The sequence below is a fragment of the Saccopteryx leptura genome, chromosome 6 (genome assembly GCF_036850995.1).
Source record: "Saccopteryx leptura isolate mSacLep1 chromosome 6, mSacLep1_pri_phased_curated, whole genome shotgun sequence".
Taxonomy (NCBI): Eukaryota; Metazoa; Chordata; class Mammalia; order Chiroptera; family Emballonuridae; genus Saccopteryx; species Saccopteryx leptura.
In genome coordinates, this window is record NC_089508.1 from 32,207,155 (window position 1) to 32,224,219 (window position 17,065).

Genomic DNA, 17,065 nt, shown 5'->3' on the forward strand with positions numbered 1-17,065 from the left:
ATCTATTCATACGTTGATGGACATTTGGGTTGTTTCCACTTTTTGGCTATTGTGAACATTCTTCTATTAACATTGGTGTATAAATATCTCAAGTCCCTGCTTATTTCTTTGGTATATGCCTAGGAGTAAAATTACTGGGTTCTATGTTTAACTTTTTGAGGAACTGCCATACTATGTTCAACAGTGGGTACACCATTATTTATTTCCACCAGCAATGCACAAGAGTTCCAATTTCCCTACCTCCTCTCCAGTACTTGTTTTCTCTTGTTTGTTTGTTTGTAATAGCCATCCTAATGGGTATGAACTGGTATCTTATTGTAGTATTGATGTTTATTTCCCTACTGTTTAGTGATGGTGAGCATCTTTTCATGTGTTTATTGGCATTCGTATATTTTCTTTGGAGTAATGTCCGATCAAGTCCTTTGCCATTTTGAAACAGGTTTGTTTGTTTGTTGCTGAGTTTTAGCCAAGGAGCCTTTTGATGTGCAGATACTTTTAAGAGAGTGTTTGCTGTGTGGTTCCTTATAAATGTATCTCCATGTGTCTTGTTTATTTTTTAAAAATCTGTGTATAGGTAGATAGAAATAGATATATTATCAATAAATCGATATATAAATAATAATTTTTTTTGTCCCAACAGTATATCCTTTCAGGCTCTGATGACTTCAACCTATACATGTGGAGAATCCCTGCAGATCCTGAAGCAGGTAAGTGTATCTTTAGTGTGAACCTGCTGCTGATGTTGGTTCTATTGACCTTTGGCATGCTATGTCCTGGAAGGACAGATCTGTAGCAATTAGAGGAAGATAGTTCTCTTTTAACATAAGAAGTTTATCAGAAAAGTGACCAAAGGAATTTTTTAAATAAAAATTAGAAACCAGATTTAACAAGTTATATCTGACATAATGATGCTCATATTTTTTTCCTCCTAAGAACTTTTCTTCAGACTTAATAGGCCTCCTTTATGTCCATGTTTCTCTCCTATTCCACACCTGGAATATTTTTATCTTGCTTTTACATGCTTTTCCTTTATTATCCATCTGCATGTTCCTGCTTATTACTTGACAGATAGTTGTTAGAGCCTCTTCTTTTCCTTTGGCCTTTTTGGTTATATTAACTAGTGAAATTTTCTTTGTTGACTGACAGATGCATTCCCTGGGGTTTGGCTGAACTCAGACATCAAAGAAATTAGGAAATATTTCTGTAATTGCTCTAGATCAGTGATTTTCAACCTTTTTTTTTTCATGGCACAAACACACACTAATTACTAAGGTCAGTGCCCCTGACTAAATACAACCATTTTCATCTCGTGGCACAAATAAATTAGTTACTAAGGAAGAAGAGGTCAGGGCCCCTTTTTCTTTAGTAACTAGTTTAAGAGTGCGTGAGAAACAAAGGTTGAAAATCACTGTTCTAGATATATTCTGTAAAAAAATCTTGCAGCTTTTCATTAATTTGGATAGGCCAGCTGAGGTTTCAAATGGCATGATATTCTTCATTCTCGATAACAGTGATCTCACATGCTCAGTTACTTGTTATACTGGTTGCTTCCTACTGGTAGAAAAAATGTATATTGTTCATTTTTAGTAAAGCTTAATATAGCCATCTGCTCTGGGTTATACATAGTATCAAGTTGGAAACTGACCATTAAGAAAATAACAGAGGATTATGCCAAGTGTGTATTGCACAGAATATGTCTAGTGCTCAGTTTAGGGAAGTTGTTGGCTTGCCTGTTGCTGAATTAACAATATTGTTACCTAATATTTGCTTTTCAAAACTTGTTGAGGACCATCTTTGCTGTAACTATCCTATTGCTGTGGTCTAGTTACCAAACATGTTACAAAAGGCTTTTTCCCCTTCTGGAATTTGGAAAACATGAGTGAATCAGCTTACCTTTGAAATAAACCAGATGGGACAGCATCATCTATCTGAATCAAAAGTGATGTTCTAGGACTAGAGGAATATTATATTAAGTCTTTATATTAAGTCTCCTGCCATCATAAATTCTAGATTGATTAGCTGAGAAATAAACTTTGGGCTTAATTGTATCTTTTATCAAATCTTGAAAAGCTTTTAATTATTAAGTCAGTATGTCTTTAAAATAGAAAGTGCTGCATAATCCCTGTTTCCCAGGACTGTTCTCTGGAATCGTTTTCATGTTTGTATAAACAGAAGGTAGAAAGAATTAGCAGTAGTGTTGCCGTTTTTTTCCTCCTCCTGTTGACTTCTTTTTTTAATGTTTATTTTATTGATTTTAGAGAGGGGAAGGGAGAGAGAGAGAGACAGGAACATTGATCCGTTCCTGTATGTGCCCTGACCAGGGATTGAACTGGCACCCTCTATGATTTGGGGATGATATTCTAACCAATTGAGCCATCCCTGCTGATTTCTATTCTGATTAGGGTCACTGTTCAGCTGACATTGTAACAAATGATAATGTTATCTTTAGTTTGGCAGGGACCTAACAGCTGATTTAGGATTCCAATATTGAAACTGGGAAATGGGTACCTGGACTTACCAAGGGTTGTATAGGCACAGCTGGTTTCAAGGGATCCATTTCTAGATTCTTAAATTCCGTATGTATTCTTTTATAAAATCAGCATTCCTAAGAAGGTACCCATTCTCCTTTCCTGCCTCCCCTTTTCCCTTTATCCTTTCCCACTTTACAGGGGAAAAAACCCCAGAAAGCTAAAAATACTCCACAAATTTCTGACCATTTGAACCTTAGGATAGTGCATTGCCCTAAGGTATAAAAACCTCCAAGATGCCAAAACATCTAAAACATTCTTTTTGTTTGTTTGTTTAAAGTGAGAGGAGAGGATATAGAGAGACAGACTCCCACATGCTCCCCAGCCGGTATCTACCCAGCAACCCCTGTCTGGGGCTGATGCTCGAATCAGCGCAGCTGGCTGACTCTGGTACCAACTGAGCCACTGGCTGTGAGAGAGTAAGAGAAGAGAAGAGGGAGAGGGAGCGGAAGGGAAGCAGATGGTCATTTGTTCGAGGGATCAAACCTGGGACATTCGCATGCCAGGCTGATGCTCTATCCACTGAACCAAACTTCTGGGGCCTGGAACATTCTTTAACCACAAAGCTGTAGCCCTGGCCAGGTAGCTCAGTTAATTAGAGCATTGTCCTGATATGCCAAGATTGTGGGTTCATTCCCCACAACCAATGGCCTGACCAGGCAGTGGCACAGTGGGGAGAGCATCAACCTGGGACACAGAGGACCCAGGTTCGAAACCTTGGTCATCAGCTTTAGCACAGGCTCATCTGGCTTGAGCACAGGCTCACCACCTTGAGCACAGGATTACCAGCTTGAGCTTGGAATCATAGACATAACCATGGATGCTGGCTTGAGCCCAAAGGTTACTGCCTTGAAGCCCAAGGTCAGTGGCTTGAGCAGGGGGTCACTGGCTCACTTGGAGCCCCCGGTCAAGGCACATATGAAAAAGCAATCAATGAACAACTAAGGAGCCATAACTATGAGTTGATATTTCTCATCTTTCCCTTCCTGTCTGTCCCTGTCTCTCTCACTTAAAAAAACAAAAACAACGAATACATGAATAAGTGGAACAACTAATTCATATTTCTTTTCTCCCTTCCTCTCCCTCTCTAAAATCAATAAATTAACAAAAAAAATATGCCTCTTTAAAAAAGAATCACAGAGCTATCACCTGACTTAGGGTATGGACCTCTTATTTTTCCCCCTTTTATTATACATTTATAATAAATTGTGGGTTTTTTTAATGTAATGGGTTTTTATAAAACTTTTTGAAAGTATATAATTGTTTTGTTCAATTGTGCTTCAGTAATAATTATAATGGTAATTTGAATCCAAACCAAAAATTTTAACACTGAGAACTTCGTGATCACACTAAACAAAGAAAATGTATTTATATTATTGTTGATGAAACTAAGAGTATTCATAAAAATAAATTAGGTTGAAATTTAAGGGGGTAGATAAAGTAGAAATGTTATTTCAAGGAGGAGAAGAAATGATGTAAAATTTTTATTAAAAAAAAGACATGTTAGACTTCAGATCCCACATAGGGTGTAGCAGGTAGCTCCCACTGCAATAATTACAAAATGAAATTACAAAAGCCTTATTTTTTAAGATGTTAGAGAGCTAGAAGAACTAAAGATCTGAAGAGGAGAGAAGAGCCCTTCCTAGCTGAGCACAAGATGCTGGCCATTTTCTTTCACAGAAGACATCTGCACATAAGCTGCAGATTAGGCTACCCCAGACAGACTCTCCTAGGATTAAAAAAAGTCAGTTTTTCACAGCCACATTTGCTTAGTACTGGGGTGGCACTAGGAGGTAGAAGACTAGGCTGGAAAGGCAGAATGGAATTCCTACAATAATAAGTGCTTAGGAAACAGTCTCCTTAGTGAGAGGGGCCTGCCCCATAGGGCATTTGCCAGATTTTCAACCTGCATGGGAAAGAGGATAAGGAGCAAAACTGAAAAGCTCCAAAGGACAGAACGTTCTGAGCAGAGGAGAACAGAGACTTGCCAGACTTTTCATCAAAATCCCAAGAGGGCTACACATAGGAATGATGCTGGACAAAGAAGGTGAAATATTCTGCAATCTCCTGGTACTTAGGGCACAAACTCCAATTTGAGTAAGGGAGCTGCCATAAGCATCCTGTAGGTCTTGCCTTTGAAACCAGGAGTAGGCTTACTCCAACTAAAGGAGCAGCCCAGCCCAGACCTAGTTCCTCCTGATTGGATTGAAGATGATCAACTATTTACCTTATTTTCTCAGGAGTGGAATGGTGGGTGCATGCTGTATGCAGGAAATCAATTTAGTCTCTGTCATCAGTCTGCCAGGGCTTAAAAAACAAATGTATTTCCTCACAGTTCTGGAGGCTAAAAGTCTCAGATCAAGGTGCTGGCACATTTGATTTCTTCTAAGGCCTCTCTTTGACTTACAGATGACCGCTTTCCACTGCATTCTTTCAAGGCTTTTTCCCTGTTCACACAATTCCCTGGTGTCCCTTCCTTTTCTTATGAGGTCACAGAATTGGGTTAGAGTTCTACCTTTGTAACTTTGCTTAACCCTAATGACCTCCTTACAGGCTGTCTTCATATACAGTCACATTGGGGGTTAGGACTTCAACATAAGAACTTGAATGAGACATAGTTTAGTCCTTAACAGTCTTATGGTTCTTTTGTATTTAATGTCCAGCATACAATTAAAAATTATGAGATATAAAAATATGGCTACTAGTCAAGAGAAAAAAATCAATAGAAGCCAACCCATAATTTTATGCAAATATTTAAATTAACAAACAGGGACTTTAAATATTATAAATATAAAATAGAAGAAAAGATGGGCAAAATGGATGAAAGACAGAATTTCAACAGAATTGGAATCTATTTAGGAAAAAATCATGTAGACATTCTAAAACTGAAATGTTTTAAATTAAGAGTTTAGTTGGATGGGTTTATCCTACAGAAGACATGTTTGGTGAGCAGAAAACAGTTCAATAAAAAATAAACTGTAGGGCAATAAGAAAAGATAAAGGAGCAGAACAGAACATGTATGTAAGAGACAAGTGGAACATAGGTGATCTAACATATATGAAATTGACGAGGAAGACAAGATGGCGATGGAGTAGGCAGATGTACCAACTTCCACCTCCCAGAGCCAAAGTGGATTACAAACTAATTTTAAGAACCTCATCTGGAAAAACCAATTTTGGATTAAACTAAGAGGACTCTTCAACCAAGGAACACTGAAGAAGCCACACTGAGACTGGTAGGAAAAGCAGAAATGCAGAGAGGGCTGCCCAGCTCCCCAGAGCGAATGGCAGCCGGGAGAGACTCGCATGGCGGGAAGTGAGATTAGCAGAGAGGGGAGGGTCCTGAGTCCCAGGAACAAAGCCCCAGCCTGCAGCCCTAGAGCCTAGAAGAGGTGTATGGACAGTATTTAGCTAGAAACAAGACAGGATACTGTTTGTGAGAAAGAGACTGATTTCTCAGACCCAGGATTCTTCTTAAAGGAACCATGCAGAAAACCTCTCTCACAACCACTCACCCGGGGCTCCAGGGGATGAGGAGAGAGGAGAGGACCAGAGTAGTAGGAAGAGAGTATATACTCTAGGAGGCACAGGGAGAAACATTTTGAGAGACAGCCACCCTAACCCCTGGGATGAGTCACTTCCCAAATCTGAAGTGAATATTTCCCCTGGAAACAGCAATACCAGCAAAGGGAAGCAGGACACCAGCCAAACAAGCTCTCCCATGACACTCAGAGAACAATCACTTAGAAGGAGGGAGCTTTTGGGACTACAGTAGTGAGTCTTAGGGTCTGAGCTGCAGTGCCCCCACCCACATGGCTGAGGGGTTGCCCTAGAGCAAGCAGCGGCGGGACGTGGAAGTGCAGTTTTGTCGGCAAGGGCGGAAGCTGGCTGGCCACCACTGAGGTCCAAGTGTGAGCTCAGTCTTGCCCGGCTGGGAAGGAGGGGACGTGCAAAGTGGTCAAGCCCAGCTGTGGGCTGCCTGCAATCCAGCCTGTGGGGGAAGGGCAGGAGCCCAAGAAGGGGCAGAGACCCACCCTTGAGCAAGGGCACAGAAGCACAGCCTTGCCCTGCCCACAGAACCGAGGCTTGTGGCCTGACTTGGAAGCCGACTCCTCCCATGGGGGTGGAGCCAAAAGCCCAGAATAGGCAGAGTCCTGCTACTGAGCGTGGGCACACAGTCCCACCCGACCTGTGGAGCCAAGGCTTGCAGAGGTCCCACGAGCAGGCTCCTCCTGCAGGGGCGGGGCAAAATCTCAGAATCAGGCAGAGACCCACAGCGGAGCAAAGGTGCTCACCCCTGCCCTAAGGGCCGAGCATAACTCCACCCACAGGGGCAGGGCGAAGGCCAAGGCCACCGAGGCTTGTACATCCGAGCACGTGATCACAGCCACTCCTGTGAAGGAGAGGTGGAAACCACAGCAACAGCCCCAGTGGGCAGGCACCTGCAATGCCCATACCCGAATGCCCTAGGCAGCAACAGCAGAGGGGGTGGCGGGCCTGCAGACAGACCACACCTAGGGAACACAGAGGCCACACCCAATGGACTCCAGTGGCCAAAACCTTCTTTTAAACAGACAAAATGAGAAGGCAGAGAAATGCAACACTAATGAATCAAGAGAAATCCCCAGAAAAGGATCTGAATGAGTCAGATATAACCAAATTACCAGATGCAGAGTTTAAAATAACGATTGTTAGGATGCTCAAAGATATTAGGACAACAATAGATGGTCATTATGAACACCTAAATAAAGAGATAACAAATATAAAAAAGGACATTGAAATAAAAAAAGAATAGTCAGAAATGACAAATACAGTATCAGAAATGAAGAACACAATGGAAGGAATTAAAAGCAGGATGGATGAAGCTGAGAATCGAATCAGCGAGTTAGAGGACAAGATAAATGAAGGCACGGAAGCAGAGCAGAAAAAAGAAAAGAGACTGAAAAAGTCTGAGGAAACTCTAAGAGAGCTCTGTGACAACATGAAGAGAAATAACATCCGCATCATAGGGGTTCTTGAAGAAGAAGAGAAAGAACAAGGGATAGAGACTTTGTTCAAACATATCATAGCTGAAAATTTCCCTCAATTAAGGCAGGAAAATGTCTCACAAGTTCAAGAAGCACAAAGAACTCCATTAAAGAGAAACCCAAAGAAATCTACACCAAGACACATCACAATTAAAATACCAAAGCTAAGTGATAAAGAGAAAATATTAAAAGCTGTTAGAGAAAAAAGGATTATCACCTACAAAGGAGCCCCCATAAGGATGACTTCCAACTTCTCAACAGAAACACTTGAGGCCAGAAGGGAATGGCAAGAAATATTCAAAGTAATGTAGAACAAGAGCCTACAACCAAGACTACTTTATCCAGTAAGGCTATTGTTTAAAATTGAAGGAGAAATAAAAAGCTTTCCAGACCAAAAAAGACTCAAGGAATTTACTACAACCAAACCAATGCTGCAAGAAATGCTAAGGGGCCTGTTGTAAATAGATCAAAGGAGAAAAAGAATATAGCAAAAGAAGAATACAGTTTTAAAGAATAAAATGGCAATAAACAACTATATATCAATAATAACCTTAAATGTAAATGGATTAAATGATCCGATGAAAAGACATAGGGTAGCTGTATAGATAAGAAAACAGGACCCATACATATGCTGTCTACAAGAGACACACCTTAAAATAAAAGATGCACATAGACTGAACATAAAAGGATGGAAAAAATTATTTCATGCAAATGGAAATGAAAAAAAAAAAGCTGGGATAGCAATGCTTATATCAGACAAAATGGACTTTAAAACAAAGGCTGGCCCTGGCCAGTTGGCTCAGTGGTAGAGCGTCGGCCTGGCGTGCAGGAGACCCGGGTTCGATTCCTGGCCAGGGCACATAGGAGAAGCGCCCATTTGCTTCTCCACCCCCCCCTTCCTCTCTGTCTCTTTCTTCCCCTCCTGCAGCCAAGGCTCCATTGGAGCAAAGATGGTCCAGGCGCTGGGGATGGCTCCTTGGCCTCTGCCCCAGGCGCTAGAGTGGCTCTGGTCACGGCAGAGCGAGGCCCCGGAGGGGCAGAGCATCGCCCCCTGGTGGGTGTGCCGGGTGGATCCCGGTCGGGCGCATGCGGGAGTCTGTCTGACTGTCTCTCCCCATTTCTAGCTTCAGAAAAATACAAAACAAAACAAAACAAAGGCTATAGGCCCTGGCTGGTTGGCTCAGTGGTAGAGCGTTGGCTTGGCGTGCAGGAGTCCTGGGTTCGATTCCCGGCCAGGGCACACAGGAGAAGCACCTAACTCCTTCTCCACTCCTCCCCCTCTCCTTCCTCTCTGTCTCTCTTTTCCCCTCCCACAGCCAAGGCCCCATTGGAGCAAAGTTGGCCCGGGCGCTGAGGATGGCTCTGTGGCCTCTGCCTCAGGTGCTAGAATGGCTCTGGTTGCAACAGAGCAACGCCCCAGATGGGCAGAGCATCGCCCCCTGGTGGGCATGCAGGGTGGATCCCGGTCGGGCACATGAGGGAGTCTGTCTGACTGCCTCCCCATTACCAACTTCAGAAAAATACAATAAAAACCCCCCAAAAAACCCCACAAAGGCTATAGTAAGAGATAAAGAAGGTCACTACATAATGATAAACGGAGCAATCCAACAGGAAGATATAACCATTATAAATATCTACGCACCTAATATAGGAGCACCTAAATATATAAAGCAGACTTTGATGGCTTTAAAGGGTGAGATCAACAGCAATACTATAACAGTAGGGGATTTCAGTACCCGACTAACATCACTAGATAGATCCTCAAGAACGAAAATTAACAAAGAAACAGCAGACTTAAAGGACATACTAGATCAACTCGATTTTAATAGATATCTTCAGAACCTTTCACCCTAAAGCAGCAAAATATACATTCTTTTCAAGTGCTCATGGTACATTCTCTAGGATAGACCTCATGTTAGGGCACAAAAGTGGTCTCAACAAATTTAAGAAGATTGAAATCATATCGAGCACTTTCTCTGATCACAATGGCATGAAACTAGAAATCAACCACAACAGAAAAACTGAAAAATACTGAAACACTTAGAAACTAAAGAGCATGTTATTAAATAATGAATGGGTTAACAATGAGATCAAAGAAGAAATAAAAAAATTCCTAGAAACGAACGATAACGAGCATACATCAACTCAAAATTTATGGGACACAGCAAAAGCAGTCCTGAGAAAGAAAGAAGTTCATAGCATTACAGGCATACCTTAAGAAGCTAGAAAAAGCTCAAATAAATAACTTGACCCTGCATCTAAAAGAACTAGAAAAAGAACAGCAAGTAAAGCCCAGAGCTAGTAGAAGGAAAGAAATAATAAAGATCAGAGCAGAAATAAATGACATAGAGGCTAAAGAAACAATACAGAGGATCAATGAAACCAGGAGCTGGTTCTTTGAAAAGGTAAACAAGATCGATGAACCTTTAACCAGACTCACCAAGAAAAAAAGAGAGGACTCAAATAAATAAAATTAGAAATGAGAGTAGAGAAATAACAACTGACACAACAGAAATACAAAATATTGTAAGAAAATACTATGAAGAACTGTATGCCAAAAAACTAGACAACCTAGATGAAATGGACAAATTCCTTGAAACATATAATCTTCCAAAAATTAATCTGGAAGAATCAGAAAACCTAAACAGACCAATTATAACAAATGAGGTAGAAACAGTTATCAAAACACTCTCAAAAAAGAAAAGTCCTGGGCCTGATGGCTTCACAAGTGAATTCTACCAAATATTCAAAGAACTAACTCTTATCCTTCTCAAGCTATTTCAAAAAATTCAAGAGGAAGGAAGACTTCCAAGCTCCTTTTATGAGGTGAGCATAATTCTGATTCCAAAACCAGGCAAAGACAACACAAAGAAAGAAAATTATAGGTCAATATCCCTGATGAATTTAGATGCTAAAATCCTCAACAAAATATTAGGAAACCGGATCCAGCAATATATGAAAAAAATCATACACCATGATCAAGTGGAATTTATTCTTGGGAGGCAAGACTGGTACAATATTTGCAAATCAATCAATGTGATTCATCACATAAACAAAAGGAAGGAGAAAAACCACATGATAATTTCAATAGATGCAGAAAAAGCATTTGATAAAATCTAGCACCCATTCATGATCAAAACTCTTAGCAAAGTGGGAATACAGGGAACATACTTCAACATGACAAAGGCCATCTATAACAAACCCACAGCCCACATCATACTCAATGGGCAAAAATTAAAAACAATCTCCTTAAGATCAGGAACAAGGCAGGGGTGCCCCCTTTCACCACTCTTATTCAACATAGTTCTGGAAGTCCTAGCCACAGCAATCAGACAAGAAAAAGAAATAAAAGGCATCCAAATTGGAAAAGAAGAAGTAAAACTATCATTATTTGCATGTGATATGATATGATATGATATTGTATATAGAAAACCCTAAAGTCTTAGTCAAAAAACTACTGGACCTGATAAATGAATTCAGCAAGGTGGCAGTATATAAAATTAATACTCAGAAATCAGAGGCATTTTTATATACTAACAATGAACTGTCAGAAAGAGAAATTAAGGAAGCAATCCCCTTCACCATAGCAACCAAAAAAATAAAGTACTTAGGAATAAATTTAACCAGGGAGATTAAAGACTTGTACTCGGAAAAATTATAAAACATTGATAAAAGAAATCAGGGAAGATACAAACAAGTGGAAGCATATACCGTGCTCATAGTTAGGAAGCATAAACATTATTAAAATGTCTATATTACCCAAAGCAATTTATAAATTCAATGCAATACCAATTAAAATACAAATGACTTACTTCAACGATATAGAACACATATTTCAAAAATTTATATGGAACCAAAAGAGAACACGAATAGCCTCAGCAATCTTGAAAAGGAAGAATAAAGTGGGAGGTATCACACTTCCAGGTATCAAGTTATACTGCAAGTCTATTGTACTCAAAACAGCCTGGTACTGGCATAAGAACAGGCATATAGATCAATGGAACAGAACTGAGAACCCAGAAATAAACCCACACTTTTATGGACAACTGATATTTGACAAAGGAGGTAAGAGCATACATTGGAGTAAAGACAGCCTCTTCTACAAATGGTGTTGGGAAAATTGGACAGCTACCTGCAAAAAAAATGAAACTAGACCACCAACTTACACCATTCACAAGAATAAATTCAAAATGGATAAAAGACTTAAATGTAAGCCGTAAAACCATAAGCATCTTTGAAGAAAACATAGGCAGTAAGCTCTCTGACATCTCTCGCAGCAATATATTTGCCGATTTATCTCCACGGGCAAGTGCAATAAAAGATAGGATAAACAAATGGGACTATATCAAACTAAAAAGCTTTTGCACAGCTAAAGACAATAAGAACAGAATAAAAAGACAAACTACACAATGGGAGAATATATTTTGAAAGTACATCTGATAAGGGGTTAATAACCAAAATTTATAAAGAACTGGTAAAACTCAATACCAGGAAGACAAACAATCCAATCAAAAAATGGGTGAAAGAAATGAATAGACACTTCTCCAAAGAGGACATACAGATGGCCAATAGGCATATGAAAAAATGCTCAACATCACTAATCATTAGAGAAATGCAAATTAAAACCACAACAAGATGTCATCTCACACCAGTCAGAATGGCGCTCATCAACAAAACAACACAGAATAAGTGCTGGTGAGGATGTGGAGTGGGAATGCACTGCTGGTGGGAATGCAGACTGGTGCAGCCACTGTGTAAAACAGTATGGAGATGACCTCAAAAAATTAAAAATTGAACTGCCTTTTGACCCAGCTATCCCACTTTTAGGAATATATTCCAAGAACACCATAGCACTGTTTGAGAAGAAGAAATGCACCCCCATGTTTATGGCAGCATTGTTCACAATAGCGAAGATCTGGAAACAGCCCAAATGTCCGTCAGTGGACGAGTGGATTAAAAAGCTTTGGTACATATATACTATGGAATACTACTCAGCCATAAGAAATGATGATATCGGATCATTTACAACAACATGGATGAACCTTGATAACATTATACTGAGTGAAATATGTAAATCAGAAAAAACTAAGATCTATATGATTCCATAAATAGGTGGGACATAAAAAAAATGAAATTGAATTCCCAAAAGGATAAGAGAGAAAACGAGCAGAAGCAATATATGAAGATATAACAACTAAAAGAATTTTATAAACCAGTGAAATATATCAATTCTCAGATTCAGAAGCTCAGTAATCACAAGTAGGATAAGCACAGCACACCTAGGCACATCATAAATCAAACTCTTGAAAACAAAAAATAATGAAAAGTGGCCCTGGCCGGTTGATTCAGTGGTAGAGTGTCAGCCCTGCGTGAGGATGTTCTGGGATCGATTCTCGATCAGGACACACAGGAGAAGTGCACATCTGCTTCTCCACCCTACCCCCTCTTGCTTCTCTCTCTCTCTCTCTCTCTCTCTCTCTCCCCCCCCCCTTACCCCTTTCCCCCTCCTGCAGTCATAGCTTGATTGGAGCCAGTTGGTCCTGGGTGCTGAGGGTGACTCCATGGCCTCCACCTTAGGCCCTAAGAAGAGCTCAGTTGCTGAGCAATGGAGCAATGCCCCAGATGGACAGAGCATCACCCCCTAGTGGACTTGCCTGGTGGATTCTGGTTGGGGTGCATGCAGGAGTCTGTCTCTGTCTCCCCTCCTCTCACTGAATTAAAAAAAAGAAAGAAAGAAAGCTAATGAAAAGTCCAAAAGCAGCCTGAGAAAATGAATGAATTGCCTATAAATAAGGAAACAATAAGATTGCCACCTGGCTGGTGGTGGCACAGTGGATAAAGCATTGATCTGAAACACTGAGATCCCAGGTTCAGAAGCCCAAGGTCACTGGCCTGATCCAGGGGTCATTGGCTTAGCTTGAGCCTCAGTCAAGGCATATGATAAGTGATCAATGAACAACTAAAGTGCCACAACTACAAGTTGATGCTTCTCATCTCTCTCTCTCTTCCTGTCTCTCTCTCTCTTTGTCTCCATCAAAAAAAAATTGGGCCCTGGCCGGTTGGCTCAGCGGTAGAGCATCGGCCTGGCGTGCAGGAGTCCCGGGTTTGATTCCCGGCCAGGGCACACAGGAGAGGCGTCCATTTGCTTCTCCACCCCTCCCCCTCTCCTTCCTCTCTGTCTCTCTCTTCTCCTCCCGCAGCGAGGCTCCATTGGAGCAAAGATGGCCCGGGCGCTGGGGATGGCTCTGTGGCCTCTGCCTCAGGCGCTGGAATGGCTCTGGACGCAACAGAGCGACGCCCCAGAGGGGCAAAGCATCACCCCCTGGTGGGCATGCCGGGTGGATCCCGGTCGGGCGCATGCGGGAGTCTGTCTGACTGCCTCCCCGTTTCCAGCTTCGGAAAAATGAAAAAAAAAAAATTGATGGCCAAATTATGGAAGCCAGAATATAATAGAATATATCTAAAGTGCTTAAAGAATTAAAACCAGCTGACCTAGAATTTTGCATCCAAGGAAAATATCCTTCAAAAATATAGGTAAAAGAAAGACATTAAAAAAAAAAAAAGAAATTACAGAATTTTAATATAATCACTTAGCAGCCCTCAATGAATTGATGAATTGAAATATTGAACATCTGCAATGGCTAACATTACCCCAAAAAAAGGCAATTAGATATTATATGCCTCCTGATGAAAAGACAACACTACCCATAATCTTGCAAAATAAAACCGTCAGAATCTGATCAGACCTCAGGATCCACCTTTGTTTTCAGGAAGTAGAGGTCAGGTGGATACTATACTGTATTGTGAGGATACAGTCCACAAAATCTAAGCTGGCCTGACCTGTGGTGGCGCAGTGGATAAAGCATCGACCTGGAAATGCTGAGGTCGCTGGTTCAAAACCCTAGGCTTGCCTGGTCAAGGCACATATGGGAGTTGATGCTTCCAGCTCCTCCCCCTTTCTCTCTCTCTGTCTCTCCTCTCTCTCTGTCTCTCCCTCTCCTCTCTAAAAATGAATAAATAAAAAAATAAAATAAAAAAAGAAACAAAATCTAAGCTGTCAGACCCATGTTCTTCAACAAATACTTTCTAATGGAAAAAGAAGGATGGACAGGAAGAAACCTATTGTTTAAGAAACCAAAGAGCCCTGGCCGGTTGGCTCAGCGGTAGAGTGTCAGCCTGGCGTGTGGGGGACCCGGGTTCGGTTCTGGCCAGGGCACATAGGAGAAGCGCCCATTTGCTTCTCCACCCCCCCCTCCTTCCTCTCTGTCTCTCTCTTCCCCTCCCGCAGCCAAGGCTCCATTGGAGCAAAGAGATGGCCCGGGCGCTGGGGATGGCTCCTTGGCCTCTGCCCCAGGTGCTAGAGTGGCCCTGGTCGCGGCAGAGCGACCTCCCGGAGGGGCAGAGTGTCGCCCCTGGGGGGCGTGCCGGGTGGATCCCGGTCGGGCACATGCGGGAGTCTGTCTGACTGTCTCTCCCCGTTTCCAGCTTCAGAAAAATACAAAAAAAAACAAAAAAAAGAAAAAGAAACCAAAGAGAGCCTGACCAGACTGTTGTACAATGAATAGAGCATCTGCCTGGGATGCTGAGGACCCTCTTTCAAAACCCCGAGTCACCAGTTTGACCACATGCTCATCTGGCTTGAGCATGGGCTCCCCAGCTTGAGCACAAGGTCGCTGGCTTGAGTGTGAGATCATAGACATGACCCCAAGGTTGCTGGCTTGAGCCTAAGGTTGCTGGCTTGAGCAAGGGGTCACCAGCTCAGCTGGAGCCCCCTAGTCAAGGCACATATGAGAAAGCAATCAATGAACAACTAAAGTTTCACATCAGTAAGTTGATGCTTCTCATCTCTTTCTCTCCTATCTGTCTGCCTCCAAAAAAAAGAAAGAAAGAAATTTAAGAGACATAGTAAAACACAAACCACTAAACGAAAGCATTTAGGAATGCATACCTGGATAAATAAAATTATTTTAAAATGAAGAGAAGTGATTAATTTAGAAGTCAGGATAATGTTTACTTTAGGGGGACAGAAGGGATAATTGGAATGAGGCACATAGAGGCCTCTGGCCAGATAAAATCCATTTCTTGACCTGGATGTTGGTTATAAGGATGTTCTCCTTATAAAACTTTATTGATCACCTAAAAACCCCCAAGACCCCAAAATTCATTAAGCTAAATCTTTTATGCTTGTTTCCATATCTTTTTTTTAGAATTCCTCAATGAAAAAAATAAGAAAAATTAGTAAATAACCATGGTCAAAAAATTAAATCACAATAGAAGTAAAATGTACTTAATGGAGTAACAATGAAAACATGACAGGTGTTTAAGTACTGCATGTGTATTTGGACCAGATCGGGGTCTGCAAAATTGTTTGTTCACATACCCTCCCCCACAATCATTGTTTTAGTTATAATTTACATATAAAAAGTATATATTAAAGTATACTTTTATTAAGGAGTAAATTAACCCGTGTGAAGATGCCCACCATGATAGGGTGCTTGTTGCCCCAAGGTAACTCTAGTCATTAGAAAATTTTCCCAGCCCTGGCCGGTTGGCTCGGTGGTAGAGCATCGGCCTGGCGTGCAGAAGTCCCAAGTTCAATTCCCGGCCAGGGCACACAGGAGAGGCGCCCATCTGCTTCTCCACCCCTCCCCCTCTCCTTCCTCTCTGTCTCTCTATTCCCCTCCCGCAGCCGAGGCTCCATTGGAGCAAAAGATGGCCCGGGCGCTGGGGATGGCTCCTTGGCCTCTGCCCCAGGCGCTGGAGTAGCTCTGGTCGCAACAGAGCAACGCCCCAGAGGGGCAGAGCATCGCCCCTGGTGGGCAGAGCGTCTCCCCCTTGTGGGCGTGCCGGGTGGATCCCGGTCAGGCGTATGCGGGAGTCTGTCTGACTGTCTCTCCCCGTTTCTAGCTTCAGAAAAATACAAAAAAAAAAAAAAAAAGAAAGAAAAATTTTCCCGAAACCTTAACACTGTAGTCTTTTGAGCAGTGTGGCTTACTGAGAAGAGCCTTATTACCACTCTGCCTCTTCACATAGCCTTTTACTCATTTGAAGGTAGCTCTCATGTCCCCTTCTCTATCTCCTCCAGAGATAGCACCCCCAAGTTTATTTAGCAGTACCTCAAAGAAATGATCTCTGCTTCTTGGATGTGCTAGTTTCTCTACTCTAGATTTGTTCTACCTCTCTGTTCAAGGATTAACTGAATAAACTTAGTAAACCAGAGAAAATCTTTGGCTCCTTGATAATTAAGCATGCTGCACTAGTAAGTATACAATCAGAAAGTACACTCTGTCACATAAGCTGTTTTTGAGATCACAGAACCCATGATCCACTCACGCTTAAGAGTTGGCTAGAAACCCCAGGGTTTCCACATGGGCTGTGGGTGGTCCTGGGTCCCCATCCTTCAGTGGTGCTTGAGTTCACTCTACACAAGGATGGGACCTTACGATTCTCTCTCTTGTTAGGTTCACTAACTGGTAGTTGAGGGGTTTGTCCTCTCTCTATTGCCCAGCG

The 17,065-nt window shown here is 41.8% G+C and overlaps 1 protein-coding gene across 2 annotated transcripts in view; it reads left to right on the forward strand.

Annotated features, from left to right (window-relative positions):
- DCAF5 (DDB1 and CUL4 associated factor 5) overlaps positions 1 to 17,065 on the forward strand; it is a 139,769-nt gene that overhangs the window by 95,795 nt on the left and 26,909 nt on the right. For both annotated transcript variants that reach the window (XM_066387980.1, XM_066387981.1), the window contains exon 7: positions 641 to 707. In XM_066387980.1, the coding sequence (XP_066244077.1) occupies positions 641 to 707 (67 nt within the window). The remainder of the gene's footprint in view (positions 1 to 640; positions 708 to 17,065) is intronic.